This window comes from Pogoniulus pusillus, chromosome 8 (assembly GCF_015220805.1).
Source record: "Pogoniulus pusillus isolate bPogPus1 chromosome 8, bPogPus1.pri, whole genome shotgun sequence".
In the NCBI taxonomy this organism is placed as follows: Eukaryota; Metazoa; Chordata; class Aves; order Piciformes; family Lybiidae; genus Pogoniulus; species Pogoniulus pusillus.
This window is the reverse complement of record NC_087271.1, coordinates 38869490-38884817: the sequence shown is the minus strand read 5'-3', so window position 1 is coordinate 38884817 and position 15328 is coordinate 38869490. Positions and strand designations below refer to the sequence as shown.

Below are 15328 nucleotides of genomic sequence, written 5' to 3'. Positions count from 1 at the left end.
CTCTGGTTTGTTTTGCTGCTGGATATGCTTAGGAAGGATGAGCTGTGAGTGCTGGATAGCAGCTGAGGTAGGATGGGAAGTTGTGATGGGAGACAAAAAAGGGTCTGTGCAACCCCTGCCCCTGCCCCCTTTATACTACTCCACGTTTCTTGCCTACCCAGGAGAACTGGGAGGGAAGGGCTGCTGCTGCTGAACGAGAAGCTCACCAGGAGCCAGCAGTGTGCACTTGCAGCCCAGAAAGCCAAGCAGAGCCTGGGCTGGAGCAGCAGAAATGTGGCCAGCAGGGACAGGGAGGTGATTCTCCCCCTCTGCTCTGCCCTGCTGAGACCCCACCTGGAGTCCTGCATCCAGTTCTGGAGCCCCCATTCCAAGAAGGATGTGGAGATGCTGGAGTGTGTCCAGAGCAGGGCAGGGAGGATGCTCAGAGGCTGCAGCAGCTCTGCTGTGAGCACAGACTGAAAGAGTTGGGGCTGTGCAGGCTGGAGCAGAGGAGGCTCCCAGGTGACTTTCTTGTGGCCTTCCAGCGTCTAAGAGGGGAACTACAAAAAAGCTGGGGAGGGACTTTTGAGGCTGTCAGGGAGTGGCAGGACTGGGGGGAATGGAGCAAAGCTGGAGGTGGGGAGAGTCAGCCTAGAGGCGAGGAGGAAGTTGTTGAGCCTGAGAGTGGTGAGAGGCTGGAATGGGTTGCCCAGGGAGGTGGTTGAGGCCCCATGGCTGGAGGTGTTTGAGGCCAGGCTGGCTGAGGCTGTGGGCAGGCTGCTCTAGGGTAGGGTGTCCCTGGGCATGGCAGGGAGGTTGGAACTGTCTGCTCCTTGTGGTCCCTTCCAACCCTGACTGATTCTGTGAGTCTAAGACAGCCCAAAGTGGACACCAGTAGGTCCTAACAAAAATCCCCTGGTGCTGCCCAGTCATACAAGAAGGTGACTTGTGGCTCACCATGGCTACATCCTATGGAAGCCATTTCTCTGGGACTTGTTTCCCAGAAGTAGAGGGAATCCTGTGAACCTTAACAGGAGCTGGGCTGAGCTTTCAACTCCACTGGCCTGAGTCCAAACCCTGCTGTTGATCAGGGAGATGATGTCTGTCAGCTTCAGCTGGCTTTGGTTTAAACCTCATGGGTTTATTGTCCCTTTGTAGGAGAATCATAGAATCATAGAATCAACCAGGTTGGAAGAGACCTCCAAGATCATCCAGGCCAACCTAGCACCCAGCCCTAACCAGTCAACCAGACCATGGCACTAAGTGCCCCATCCAGTCTTTTCTTGAAGACCCCCAGGGATGGTGCCTCCACCACCTCCCTGGGCAGCCCATTCCAATGCCAATCACTCTCTCTGTGAAGAACTTCTTCCTAACATCCAGCCTATACCTACCCTGGCACAGCATGAGACTGTGTCTCCTTGTTCTGTTGCTGGTTACCTGGGAGAAGAGGCCACCCCCCACCTGGCTACAATGCCCCTTCAGGTAGTTGTAGACAGTAATAAGATCACCCTGAGCCTCCTCTTCTCCAGGCTAGAGAACTGCACTGCAGGCTCAGTTCCATGGCCAGCAAAGCCAAAGCAGGTGGCTTGCAGTCCCCACTTAAGCCCAGGTCCTGGCCAGGGGCACAGAAGATGGTCACTTACCTTCCTGGAGGAGAGTGTGGAGGAGCAGCAGTCGCCGCCGTCATACTGGCAGTACGCCCGGTTGTTGATGGTGTCACACCAGCCATCTGCTTGGAAAGGCTAGGCAGAGAAGTCAGACTTTGCTGAAAGGGTTGTTCAAAAGGATAAGCTTGCCCCCAAAAGCAGAGCTCCCAGGTCCTGAGCAAGGCCTGATCCCAGCTCTGAGAAGGACCAAGGCCCAGCTCCACCATACACACTCCCCCCTTCAAATCATAGCATCATAGAATCAACCAGGTTGGAAGAGACCTCCAAGATCATCCAGCCCAACCTAGCACCCAGCCCTAAAAAGCCAAAGGGCACCAGAAAACTGGCATCTTGGCTGGGGCATCTGGAGGAGTGGGTGCTCAAGCTGTAGCCTGAGGGTCAGGGAATTGTGCCAGGAAGCAAGGATGTAAACCCATATCAGTGGAAAGGCTTTCAGCTTGAATACCACAAGTCCCCACTCCCAGCCCAGTGCTTCTCCATGGAATCCATTGCCACACAAGCAGGAGTCAGTTCAGCACCTTGGCTGCTGGTCCAGCTCACATCACTTGAAAGGGTCCCAACTCCAATGCCACAAGTACCCTTCCTCACCTCAGTGCTCCTCCATTGCAACCCAACTAGGACCCAGCTCATCACCTCATCCAATTGTCCACCCTCTCACATCATTTGAAAGGGTCTCAATTTGAATGCCACAAGTACCCTTCCTCATCTCAGTGCTTCTCCACTGCAACCCAGCTGGGACCCAGCTCATCACCTCATCCACTTATCCACCCTCTCACATCACTTGAAAGGATCCCAACTCCAATGCACCAAGTACCCTTCCTCACCTCAGTGCTCCTCCACAACATGCAGTGGTACCCAACTAGGACCCAGTTCATCACCTCACCCACTTGTCCACCCTCTCACATCGCTCTCACATGCCTGCACTGCAATCCAGCTCTCTGCATGTCCACAGCTGGAGCAGAGCTCTGTAAGAAGCTGGCCCAACTCTTCTCTCCAACAGCCTTCCTCTCAAAGAGCTTGGCACCCAAGCTGAGTGTGGTGACCTGGCTGGGGCAGCTAAGTATAGAGAGGCTGTTAGGAGGATCCTGCTGGAGGATCAGTCTCAGGAAGGCAGATGCTTTATCTCCCTGGGAGTACAAGAAAGGTTCAGCAAGGTCAGGAGTCTCCCAGAAGTATTTGCACTCAAGCCAAGCCAAGCATTTTCAAGTGCTGTTTGCAAGGACTGTTCCTTTTCCAGAATTCTCTTGCTCTGGCTCTGACCTCTAGAAACATTCCCCCAAATCCTCCAGACTCTCCACTGGAGGTTCTAGGCCTGTTCAGGGTACATAGCTCCACCAAACCTTGCTAGGTTGGCTACTTCTCTGAGGGCCAGCTAGGACAAACAGAAAGGGTCATTAAGCACTAGCTCCCAGCAGGCAAAACCCAGCTCTGGTTTGAGCAGAAATGGCACCAGTCAACTCATCATCAGAAAGACTGGCAATGTGGACAGCTTCTAGCTCCAGCTTTGGCCACTTCCTTCTCATTTCTCTTCTTTGTGGACCAGATCTCACCCTCTGTAAGGAAATGGCATGGATGAGTGGTGGGACACTTCATATTGCCAAAACAAGGATGGCTTCTCTTTGTGTGGCACAGCCCAGTGCCCTTGGTTGCCCTCCTGTCTGTCTGCTGGGACAACTGGAGCTTTGTAGAGCCCAGCTTGCCTTGGTGCAGCTGACATAAATGCTCCTTCACCAACAAGCCTTCCTTATTAGTGTGGCCAGCAGGGTCAGGGAGGTGATTCAGCCCCTCTACTATGCTCTGCTGAGACCCCACCTGCAGTACTGCATCCAGTTCTGGAGGCCCTGGGACAAGAGGGCTGTGGAGATGCTGGAGTGTGTCCAGAGCAGGGCCAGGAGGATGCTCAGAGGCTGCAGCAGCTCTGCTGTGAACACAGACTGAAAGAGTTGGGGCTGTGCAGGCTGGAGCAGAGGAGGCTCCCAGGTGACCTTCTTGTGGCCTTCCAGGATCTGAAGGGGGCTACAAAAAAGCTGGGAAAGGACTTCTGAGGCTCTAAAGGAGTGCCAGGACTTGGGGGAATGGAGCAAAGCTGGAGGTGGGGAGAGTCAGAGTGGAGGTGAGGAGGAAGTTGTTGAGCAGGAGAGTGGTGAGAGGCTGGAATGGGTTGCCCAGGGAGCTGGTTGAGGCCCCATGGCTGGAGGTGTTTGAGGCCAGGCTGGCTGAGGCTGTGGCCAGGCTGCTCTAGGGTAGGGTGTCCCTGGGCATGGCAGTGGGGTTGGAACTGGCTGCTCCTTCCAACCCTGCCTGATTCTCTGTTGCTACACTTTCAGCTCTACTGTGGAAGTGGAAAGCTATCTCAGCAGAAGCGCTCTCTGCCTAGAAATGTTAAATGGCACAAGCAGCCATTCAGAAATCCATGTTATTGTTGTTTAGTTCCATGAGTCATCTGATCAGAGAAGAGAAGAGAAGCAAACTGGGGCTGAGAAGCAGCCAACTAGGGCTGAGAAGCACTGCTGTGGGACTGGAGCAACCCAACTACGCGCACGCGGAGCGCTCGCCGTGCGCTGTCAGGAGCTATCTGCTGCTGAGATTTATCACAGCAGCACTGCCAAGCAACAGCCCAAAGTGCTAACAGGCTGGGGAGGCCATTCATTAGCTGGGTCATTAGTAATGAAATGCTTCTCCCACTCCAAGCTCTGCAATGGAAGCTACTGGCCCAGCAACCAGTGCCAGCAATCAGGAGGGCTGCTGTCATCAGAATGGGCTCCTGGTGGAAACCTGAGCACCTCATTGCTCCTGGAAGCTGCTGACTTGTTTCTGTGTCTCTCTCAAAAGACAACTGGGCTTCAGAAAATACCCTGGCTCAGCCTTTGATGCATAGACTCATAGAACCAACCAGGTTGGAAGAGAGCTCCAAGCTCAGCCAGCCCAACCTAGCACCCAGCCCTGGCCAAGCAACCAGACCATGGCACTAAGTGCCCCAGCCAGGCTTGGCTTCAACACCCCCAGGGACAGCAACTCCACCACCTCCCTGGGCAGCCCATTCCAATGCCAATCACTCTCTCTGCCAGGAACTTCCTCCTCACATCCAGCCTAGACCTACCCTGACACAACTTCAGACTCTGTCCCCCTGTTCTGTTGCCACTTGCCTGGCAGCAGAGCCCAACCCCACCTGGCTACAGCCTCCCTGCAGGAAGTTGTAAACAGCAATAAGAAAATACTCTGACTCAGCCTTTGATGTGCACTCACTTGTGGCACCCCTAAACTGAGTGAGGTGCTGGAGCAGGTCCAAAGAAGAACAGCAAAGCTAGTGAAGGGTCTGGAGAAGAAGTCTTGTGACTGAGAGAACTAGGATGCTTTAGCCTGGAGAAGAGGAGGCAAGCAGCAATAGAACAAGGGTACAGAGTCTGAAGTTGTGCCAGGGGAGGTCTAGGCTGGATGTTAGGAGGAAGTTCGTGCCAGAGAGAGTGATTGGCATTGGAATGGGCTGCCCAGGGAGGTGGTGGAGTCTCTGTGCCTGGAGGTGTTGAAGCCAAGCCTGGCTGAGGCACTTAGTGCCATGGTCTGGTTGACTGGATAGGGCTGGGTGCTAGGTTGGCCTGGCTGAGCTTGGAGGTCTCTTCCAACCTGGTTGACTCTTTGGTTCTAAGAGAGAAGTTCTCAATCTCTACAACTCCCTGAAAGGAGGTTGGAGCCAAGTGGGTTTTGATCTCTTCTCCCAAGGAACAAGTGATAGGATGAGATCAAACAGCCTCAAGTTGCACCAGGGAAGGTTTAGGCTGGACATTAGGAAAAAGTGCCTTCCCAAAGGGGGTTGTCAAGCCCTGGAAGAGGCTGTGCAGGGCAGCAGTGGAACTGATATCCCTGCAGGAAGTGAAAAGCTCTGTAGATGTGTGCTGAGAGACACAGTTTAGCAGTGACCTGCTCATGCTGGACTTGATGATCCCCAAGGGTTTGGGTTTTTTTTCCCAACATAAATGATTCTGTGACAGCCAGCTGAAAAATGCCACCACACCATGGCAGCCACTGAGCTGGAGCCCATGTTGGGATGGGTGATAGTGCCAACAGCTCACATGAAACACACCGTGCCCAAACCAGGGAACTGATGTGGCTTTTTGCCACCATGGCTCACAAGGGACAGAAATGGACTCAACACAGGCTAATGGCACTTTAGGAAGTAGCAGCAGAGGTGATGGCAAACCATCAAGCCTGTCTGTGCTATCAGTACCAGAGTGCCCTGGCCAAACCCCAACAGTTGCAGAAGGTTTATGCTTCTCTGGAAGAGCTCTCCAGAGAAGAGGAGCTGGGAAACTGAGGCAGGGCTGGGTTAGGTTAATCACTCAAAACCAAAGGGTTTGGGATCAAGGGGTTGGACTTGATGATCTCCTTAGGTCCCTCCCAACCCCTAAAATCCTGTGCTCCTGTTGTCAAAGGATTTGGCTCCCTTCATTGCTCATACAATCACAGAAGTGCTTTGGCCAGTAAAGGTCAAGTCCAGCCAGCAACCTAATGCCACTGTGGCCATTAAACCCTCTCCCAGTCTGCCATGTCCCCATGTTTCTTGACTACCCCCAGGGCTGGTGACTCCAGCACCTCCCTGGGCAGCCTGTTCCACTGCCTGACCACTCTTTCAGTGAAAACATTTTTCCTAATAGCCAACCTAAACCTCCCCTGGCACAACCTCAGGCTGTTTCCTCTCATCCTCTCACCAGATACTAGGCAGAAGAGACTGATCCCCACCTCACCTTTCAGGCAGTTGTAGAGAGCAATGAGGTCTCCCTTCAGCCTCTTCTTCTCCAGACTAAACAACCCTCAGCTGCTCCTCGTAGGACATACCCTGCAAACCCTTCACCATCTTTACTGCTCTTCTCTGGGCATGCTCCAGCAATTCAATGTCCTCCTTAGAGTGAGGGCCCAAATCTGAACCCAGTGCTTGAGGCTGTTACTAACCCTGTCCAGAGGTGCAATTTCACCACAGCAGCAGGGTTAAACCTCTCTTCCTTTGGGAAGCATCAGTGTGTCTAGATGATGGTAAGTCAGGAGAAGTGTGGCCAGAAGGGCCAGGGAGGTGATTCTCCCTCTTTATTGCTGAGACACCACCTGCAGTTCTGGAGCCCCCATTCCAAGAGGGATGTGGAGATGCTGGAGAGTGTCCAGAGCAGGGCCAGGAGGATGCTCAGAGGCTGCAGCAGCTCTGCTGTGAGCACAGACTGAAAGAGTTGGGGCTGTGCAGGCTGGAGCAGAGGAGGCTCCCAGGTGACCTTCTTGTGGCCTTCCAGCATCTGAAGGGGGCTACAAAAAAGCTGGGGAGGGACTTTTGAGGCTGTCAGGGAGTGACAGGACTGGGGGGAATGGAGCAAAGCTGGAGGTGAGGAGAGTCAGAGTGGAGGTGAGGAGGAAGTTGTTGAGCCTGAGAGTGGTGAGAGGCTGGAATGGGTTGCCCAGGGAGGTGGTTGAGGCCCCATGGCTGGAGGTGTTTGAGGCCAGGCTGGCTGAGGCTGTGGCCAGGCTGCTCTAGGGTAAGGTGTCCCTGTGCATGGCAGTGGGGTTGGAACTGGCTGCTCCTTGTGGTCCCTTCCAACCCTGCCTGATTCTAGTCTGTGATTCTAAGATGTCCCTGCCCATGAGAGGGTGGGTTGGAACTGGCTGACCCTTGTGGTCCCTCCCAGCCCTGACTGGTTCTATGATCCTAAAGAAGGTCCCTGAACCACGAAGCAGCTTTGAGCTGGAGGGCTGGAGGCAGATTCCCTCTGGGCTTTGCGTGTGCTACCTCCCCCCGCAGGGATGCTGGGGCTGGCTGGTGCAGGGATGCAGGCAGAGGGCTGGCCAGGGCTGCTGGCAGTGGAGAGCTCTTCTGGGTGTGATTTGCTTTCTCAGCCTTCCAGGCAGCAGAGTTTTTTCCTTGAGCTTTGCTCCATGTGCCATGACTCACCGGCAAAACAACGCCGCTGCCGCCGCTTCCCTGCCTTCCATGTGCATCCAGGGAGGCTTGCCCAGCCCAGCTGCACAGGTCTGAAATGATTTCCAGACCTGCTCTGCAAGGTTGGGGAGGAGAACAGAGGCAAGGGGCAGGACAGGGAAGGAGAAGCTCTTGGTTTCTTTCTACACCTATCTGGGCTAATTGCCCCCTCCTCTCAGCCCGCCAGAGCCTGTACCCCACCCTAAACAAACAGAGGCTCCTATGGCAACTCTTGCTGGGGAAACTTAACAACTCACTGGAAAAACATATGAGGGGAAATAAAAAATGACTAATTGGACTCAAGGCTTAAGAGAGCCAGAAGCAGGGTTTGGGGACTGCTGTCCCTGCTCCTCGCCCAGTGCCTGCAGAACACTACGACTCCCCTTGCTTAACCTCAGCAAGAACCTTCAGATTCATCTTGGAGTCTTCACCCTTGAAGCAGAAGGAGCCAAGTAAGGTGCTGGCAGGTCACCTTTGAGAGCAGAAGTGCCCTTGTAGTTGCATCAGTCTCATTTTGGTCTTGCAAGAGGAGGATGCAGGCAGTGCAGCATGCAGAGATGGGGATGGGAGAGGAAAACCCAGACAAGAGTTCGTGCAGCCTTTGCTTCAGCCATGCAGCTCTGCAGAAAGCAGCATCAGTGGAAGGAGAAGGCAGGTTTGCCCATAGTGGTGACTCCCAGTAACACCTGATGATGCTGGACTTGATGTGAGTTTGGAATCTTTCCAGGGAGGGAGACTCTATGGCCTCTCTGGGCAGCCTGCTCCAGGGCTCTGGTACCCTCACAGTGGTGAAGTTCCTCCCTGTGTTCAGGTGCAACTTCCATCTTCAAGTTAGTGCCCACTGAGCCTTGTCCTATCACTGGGCAACATTCCATGGGAGGAGACTTGTTAGCTTATTTCACTGATCCAAGGCACAGGGTGGTTAAATGAGCTTCCTGCAGTCAAGCAGAGAGTCTGGACCAGGCCTCTTGGTGTTAACAGAACAAGGGGACACAGTCTGGAGTTGTGCCAGGGGAGGTCTAGGCTGGGTGTTAGGAGGAAATTGCTGGCAGAGAGAGTGATTGGCGTTGGAATGGGCTGCCCAGGGAGGTGGTGGAGTCGCTGTCCCTGGAGGTGTTGAAGCCAAGCCTGGCTGAGGCACTTAGTGCCATGGTCTGGTTGACTGGCCAGGGCTGGGTGCTAGGTTGGGCTGGATGAGCTTGGAGGTCTCTTCCAGCCTGGTGGAATCTACGATCCCATGTCTAAGGGAGTAGCTGCAATCACTCTGCGCCGCGCGAAGCGAGAGGGAGCCGCTGGGCTAGGCAGTATGCCACAGAGGTAGCCAGGCTGCATCAGCAAGCCTCCCCAGCCATCTCCTCGCTCACTCAGCCTGGAGCAGCTGCAGCAGGGCATGTGTTAGCACGTGGAGGTGCTGCCATAAAAATAGTAACCGCGAGTCAAGTGCTTGGCAAGGCAGAGAGCCTAAAACAAACCAGCCCCAGCAACCCAACGTGCTCAGGAGAGCATGAAAAGAAAGGAAACTCATTCTCATCTGGCTGCCTCCCTCCCTCCCTGGGGCCACTGTCCTGTCCCCTCAGTGCTCCAGGTAGTTTTTCCTTCAATGTGGAGGTTGATGCATAGCAAAAGAGCAGGGAAAGGCTGTGCCAGGGCGAGGGAAGGATAGAAGGAATGGCAGGTGCCACCGGTGCCAGCCGTACTTTGGTGTTGTGTCAGGGGAGGTTGATGGATGTTACTTCCCAGGAATGTTAAGTTTTGCTCTGGCTGAGCAGTCCTGAAGGCTCAGTACTTTAATTTTGGCAATGACCTGTTCCAGATGCTTCAGAGGAAGGTGGAAAAAAGAAACTCCAGCCTGCACCTAGCCAGCTGTGTAACTGAAGAGCTGAAGGACATTCCTGCACTGCTGCTGGGATGGAAAGTGCTTACCCTTTCACTCTGCCCGCAGCTAGAGAAAGCCCAGATCCCATTTTCAGGTGATCAAGTCCCATCTTAATAAGCCAAAAGTGTTCCTCCAGTCTTCAGGAGGCTGTGCAAGTCCTGGGCTTTGTGGCTGTGCTGATCCCATCCAGGGATTTTATTCCTGCCTGTGGTCAGGCACTGGAAGAGGTTTGCCCAAGGATGTGGTGGAGTCACTGTCCCTGGAGGTGCTCAGAAAACGTGCAGGCACTTTGGGGCATGGTGGTGTTAGGTCAGTGGTTGGACTCAACCATCTTAGAGGTCTTTTCCAAGCAAAACAGTTCTGTGTGTCTGTGACTCAGGGAAAGAGCACAAATTGCTTTCATGCTGCTTCTAAGTCAACAGGGGTTTTTGCTGTCCTTTCACCCTTCCCTTTTACATATTGGGAGTTGGGGTACTGACCTCAGACCCTTTGCATGCAACAATTCTATGATTCTAGGAGCAATGATGGGAGCCAAATCCTTTAGTCTCAAACCTTTTAGTTTTGAGTGAGCAACCTAAGCCAGCTATGCCTCAGTTTCCCAGCTGTGGCCACTTTGGTTATGGTCTAGTGGGCATGGTGGTGCTGGGGAGAAGGCTGAACTTGATGATCATAGAATCAACCAGGTTGGAAGAGACCTCCAAGCTCAGCCTGCCCAACCTAGTACCCAGCCCTGGCCAAGCAACCAGACCATGGCACTAAGTGCTCCAGCCAGGCTTGGCTTCAACACCTCCAGGCACAGCGACTCCACCACCTCCCTGGGCAGCCCATTCCAATGCCAATCACTCTCTCTGCCAGGAACTTCCTCCTAACATCCAGCCTAGACCTCCCCTGCCACAACTTCAGACTCTGTCCCCTTCTTCTGTTGCTGCTTGCCTGGCAGAAGAGCCCAACCCCACCTGGCTACAGCCTCCCTTCAGGCAGCTGCAGACAGCAATGAGCTCTGCCCTGAGCCTCCTCTTCTGCAGGCTGCACACCCCCAGCTCCCTCAGCCTTTCCTCACAGGGCTCTGCTCCAGGCCCCCCAACAGCTTCTTTGCCCTTCTCTGGACACCTTCCAGCACCTCAGCATCTCTCTTGAATTGAGAAGCCCAGAACTGGACACAGGATGCCTTAGAGATCTCCAAAGATAATGATTCTGTGAATGCAGAGAGAGGCTGCAGGAGAGGAGCTCTTGACCAGGGATAGGCAGAAGGTAGCTTCTCCCCACTGGCTGCCTCTCCTTCCTTCTTTCAAAACCTCAGCCACTAGCCAAAGTATTTCAGAAAGCTCTGGAAGGTACCTGCAAGGACTTGAAGAGCACCAAAAGCCTTGTTAGAAGTCTGATTCACTTAAAACCCCTGTGCATCCACCACCCTAGCTTGGGTCCCTCTCCCATCCCTGCCTGCATCCCTCCAGCATGTCACCAAGCCCCTGTTTCCCTACAGAAAACTGGGGCTCGTGGCAGTCTCTCCAGCAACAGACATGGAAGGAGCTAAAGCCGTTGGGCTTGGTGCTGTTAAAGGTCCCTTGGAAGCCAACTGTGATTCTACAGTGATGCTCTAGCAGAGTGTCCCCAGGTCAGAGCCCTTTCCTTGTGTGCACACAGCCTGGGGCTGGCTGGTGGGGCAGGGAGCCCGGCTGCTCTTGGCTCCCCCGGCTTGCCCAGGGACGTTGACTGGGAATGCAGACTGTGGGAGGAAACGACAATGTTCATTGTTTGGATTAAATATTTTTCTTGGCCCTCTCACTGTTGCAGTGTCTTTCATTTCATTTTTTTGTTTCCCTCCCCCTTCCCCCAGTCCTTGACACCCCAAGCACATTTACTTTCCCTCTCCTTCCTGAGGTTCTCCGGCACGCAAGGAGGAAATCGGCACTGAAAAACACCAAGAGGGACAAGAGAGGGAGCAGGGCTGGCACCTGCTCAAAAAGCTTTTCTGGGATGCCTCACTGCCCTGAGCTGCTGGGAGCAGCAAGAGAGCTCTACCTGGGCCATTGCAATGAGGGAAGGGAGGGCCAGCACCACTCAGAGCTCTAGGAATATGGTGAGAGGCACCTGGGACCAAGAGTGGCCTGAAGAAGGAACCACAGAATCATAAATGGTTTGAGTTTGAAGGGACCCTAAAGACCATCTGCTTCCAAGCCCTGCTGCCATAGGCAGGGACACCTTCCACTCGACCAGGTTGCTCAAGGTCTCACCCAACCTGGCCTTGAGCACCTCCAGGGAGTTAGCATCCACAGCCTCCCTGGGCAACCTGTGCTCAGGGAATCTCACCACCCTGAAAAGGGAAATGAATTCCTGCAGACCCAGCACTCCACCTACCACTTTTGTGTTTCCCAGTTACTCTCCCCTGAGCCACCCCTCTGCTCCTTTTGATCCATGACAGCTGTCCCTTGGAGCCACATGCCTGAGGGATGGCTTGCTTGGATATATCCTGGACCTGCCCTGTCACTTCAGACACAGCCAGAAAGCAAAAGGGAGCAATGCCAATTGTTTGTGAGCTCACTGGTGTCCCCCGGATGCTCACTCATCAGTTCAGCATGCAGACTGCTCTCATCACATCTCAGGTCTTCAGGAACATCTGCTCCAGCTCCAACATCCTTCTCCCAAGTCCTCAACAGGAAAGCAGGGGCTTGTTGCTTGAGAAAGCACTCCACATACTTGAAGGAATGCTTCAAGGAGGAGGTGACAGACTTAAAGGCAGCATCCTGCTGTCTGGTTTCAGTCTATGTGCCATCACTTGTACTGCCATGCCCGAGACAAGCAGCAGCCCAGCTCCCAGCAGTGCTGGTATGCAGGTCTAGGTGTTCTTCAGGACAAAGGGTGTCCCTGGACACAGATTTCCTGCAGACATCAGTCTAGACTGACTTTGGACAGAATCAATGTCTGGAAGGGGATGAAGAAGACAGAAGTTAGATTGCTGCTTAAATGCTGCTGTGGATGACCATGCTGGAAGAGCAGGTCCTGGCCTTCACGGTGTCTGAAAGCGCTTCTGCTGATGAACAGGGATGCATTTCTTTATCCCTGCCTTGCTCCTCAGGGACCTCATGTCTCAGCAGACTCGTCTGGAGAGGGCACTGCACAGTCCAGAGGCAGAAGAGGGAAAGGGATGGGAAGCTGCTGTAGATGAACCCCACAACAGAGCAGGTCTTTGCTTCAATAACAGCTTCTGTCTCCGTGATCTATTCGTGGTGGGGACCTCAGCCACAACTTTTTCACACCCTGATATCAGTGCAAACAGGAGAAGAAAGCCAGCAGCAGGAAAGAACAAGGCAAGGGGGGCAGAAGAAGACACCATGTGTGGATAGTGCTGCTGGCAAGCAGAGGGCTGCCGGAGACAGCTCCGCAGCGCTCACCAATCCCGGGGCCGCTGCTGCGCACACAGCAGAGACGCCAGGACCCCCTGTGCCTGCTGCACCAGCCTGCTGCCCTGCCCTCAGCAGAAACAGAATCACAGAATCAACCAGGCTGGAAGAGACCTCCAAGCTCAGCCAGGCCAACCTAGCACCCAGCCCTGGCCAAGCAACCAGACCATGGCACTAAGTGCCTCAGCCAGGCTTTGCTTCAACACCTCCAGGCACAGTGACTCCACCACCTCCCTGGGCAGCCCATTCCAATGCCAATCACTCTCTCTGCCAACAACTTCCTCCTCACATCCAGCCTAGACCTCCCCTGGCACAGCTTGAGACTGTGTCCCCTTCTTATGTTGCTGCTTGCCTGGCAGCAGAGCCCAACCCCACCTGGCTACAGCCTCCCTTCAGGGAGCTGCAGACAGCAATGAGCTCTGCCCTGAGCCTCCTCTGCTGCAGGCTGCACACCCCCAGCTCCCACAGCCTCTCCTCACAGGGCTCTGCTCCAGGCCCCTCTCCAGCTTTGTCACCCTCTTCTGGACGCCTTCCAGCACCTCAACATCTCTCTGGAATTGAGGAGCCCAGAACTGGACACAGCACTCAAGGGGTGGCCTGAGCAGTGCTGAGCACAGGGGCACAAGAACCTCCCTTGCCCTGCTGCCCACACTGCTCCTGAGCCAGCCCAGGATGCCATTGGCTCTGCTGCCCACCTGGGCACTGCTGCCTCAGCTTCAGCTCCTCTCTCCCAGCACCCCCAGGGCCCTCTGTGCCTGGCTGCTCTCAGCCACCCTGGCCCCAGCCTGTAGAGCTGCTTGGGGTTGTTGTGGCCATAGTGTAGAGCCCTGCACTTGGCCGTGTTCAGTCTCACCCCAGCAGCTCGCCTGCTCCCGTGGGTTAGGGCTTCTGCCAAGCCATTTGTGCAAAATATGTTGCAGGATAGAATGGGTTATGGAAAACAAGCCCTGCAAACCACAAAGGGCCTCCTGACCCACTTGTATCTGGTTTCTGCCAAGTTCTTGTTACAGATCTTAAACAGAAAGAAAAACAATGTACGAGGGATGAAGGAGCTGAAGGGGAATGAATATTCGTGTTGGAAGAGCAGTTGGCAGGGCTCTGCTTGGGGATGTTTGTTTATTAGCAGAAGCAATCCATTGATTTTTCTTCCAGAGGGTGCTTTCAGTGGCTTCCCACTTTGTCTGTGTCACTGGCTACGTGACTGTGGCCACCAGGAGAGGGGAGAGCAGGGGATGGAGCTGGGCTGGGAGAAGGACACCTGAGCTGGAGAGGGCAGAAAAGTGACCACAGGTCACAGAATTATAGAATGGTAGGGGTTGGAAGGGACCTCCAGAGATCATAGAATCTGCCAGGTTGGAAGAGACCTCCAAGCTCAGCCAGCCCAACCTAGCACCCAGCCCTGGCCAATCAACCAGACCATGGCACTAAGTGCCCCAGCCAGGCTTGGCTTCAACACCTCCAGGGACAGAGACTCCACCACCTCCCTGGGCAGCCCATTCCAATGCCAATCACTCTCTCTGACAACAACTTCCTCCTAACAGCCAGACAAGGCCTCCCCTGCCACAACTTGAGACTCTGTCCCCTTCTTCTGTTGCTGCTTGCCTGGCAGCAGAGCCCAACCCCACCTGGCTACAGCCTCCCTGCAGGAAGCTGCAGACAGCAATGAGCTCTGCCCTGAGCCTCCTCTGCTGCAGGCTGCACACCCCCAGCTCCCTCAGCCTCTCCTCACAGGGCTCTGCTCCAGGCCCCTCACCAGCCTTGCTGCCCTTCTCTGGACACCTTCCAGCACCTCAACATCTCTCTTGAATTCAGGAGCCCAGAACTGGACACAGCACTCAAGGGGTGGCCTGAGCAGTGCTGAGCACAGGGGCACAAGAACCTCCCTTGTCCTGCTGCCCACACTGCTCCTCAGCCAGCCCAGGATGCCATTGGCTCTGCTGCCCACCTGGGCACTGCTGCCTCCTCTTCAGCTCCTCTCTCCCAGCACCCCCAGGGCCCTCTCTGCCTGGCTGCTCTCAGCCATTCTGGCTCCAGCCTGTAGTCTACTTCCTCCTCTTTGGGTGTCCCTCACCACCAGTGCTGTGTCTGGATGCTGTGGTTGCACACATGCCAAAAGGTTTCCACTGTGCAGAGCTCTGTAAGCCTGCCTCCTGTCCTTACACCATGCTGCTCTCTGAGCATTTCATTTCCCTCTGCTATGTCTCTTAAAAGAGGGTTCTAGGATCACACTTCACATGTTGGGTCTCCACATTTGAGTCTGTTCAGCCTGGAGAAGAGAAGGCTCTAGGGAGACCCTAGAGCAGCCTTCCAGTACCTGAAGGGGGGCTGCAAGAAAGCTGGGGAGGGGAGTTTTTAAATGGGCTTGTAGTGGTAGGATGAAAGAGATTTAGAGCAGATAGAAGGAAGAAATTCCTTACTGTGAGGATAGTGAGACACCAGGGCAGGTTGT

At 54.4% G+C, this 15328-nt stretch overlaps 1 protein-coding gene across 1 annotated transcript in view; it reads right to left on the bottom strand.

The window, feature by feature from the left end:
* PAPPA2 (pappalysin 2) overlaps positions 1 to 15328 on the bottom strand; it is a 132632-nt gene that overhangs the window by 3623 nt on the left and 113681 nt on the right. The window contains exon 21 of the mRNA XM_064148125.1: positions 1623 to 1721. Coding sequence (XP_064004195.1) covers positions 1623 to 1721 — 99 coding nt within the window. The remainder of the gene's footprint in view (positions 1 to 1622; positions 1722 to 15328) is intronic.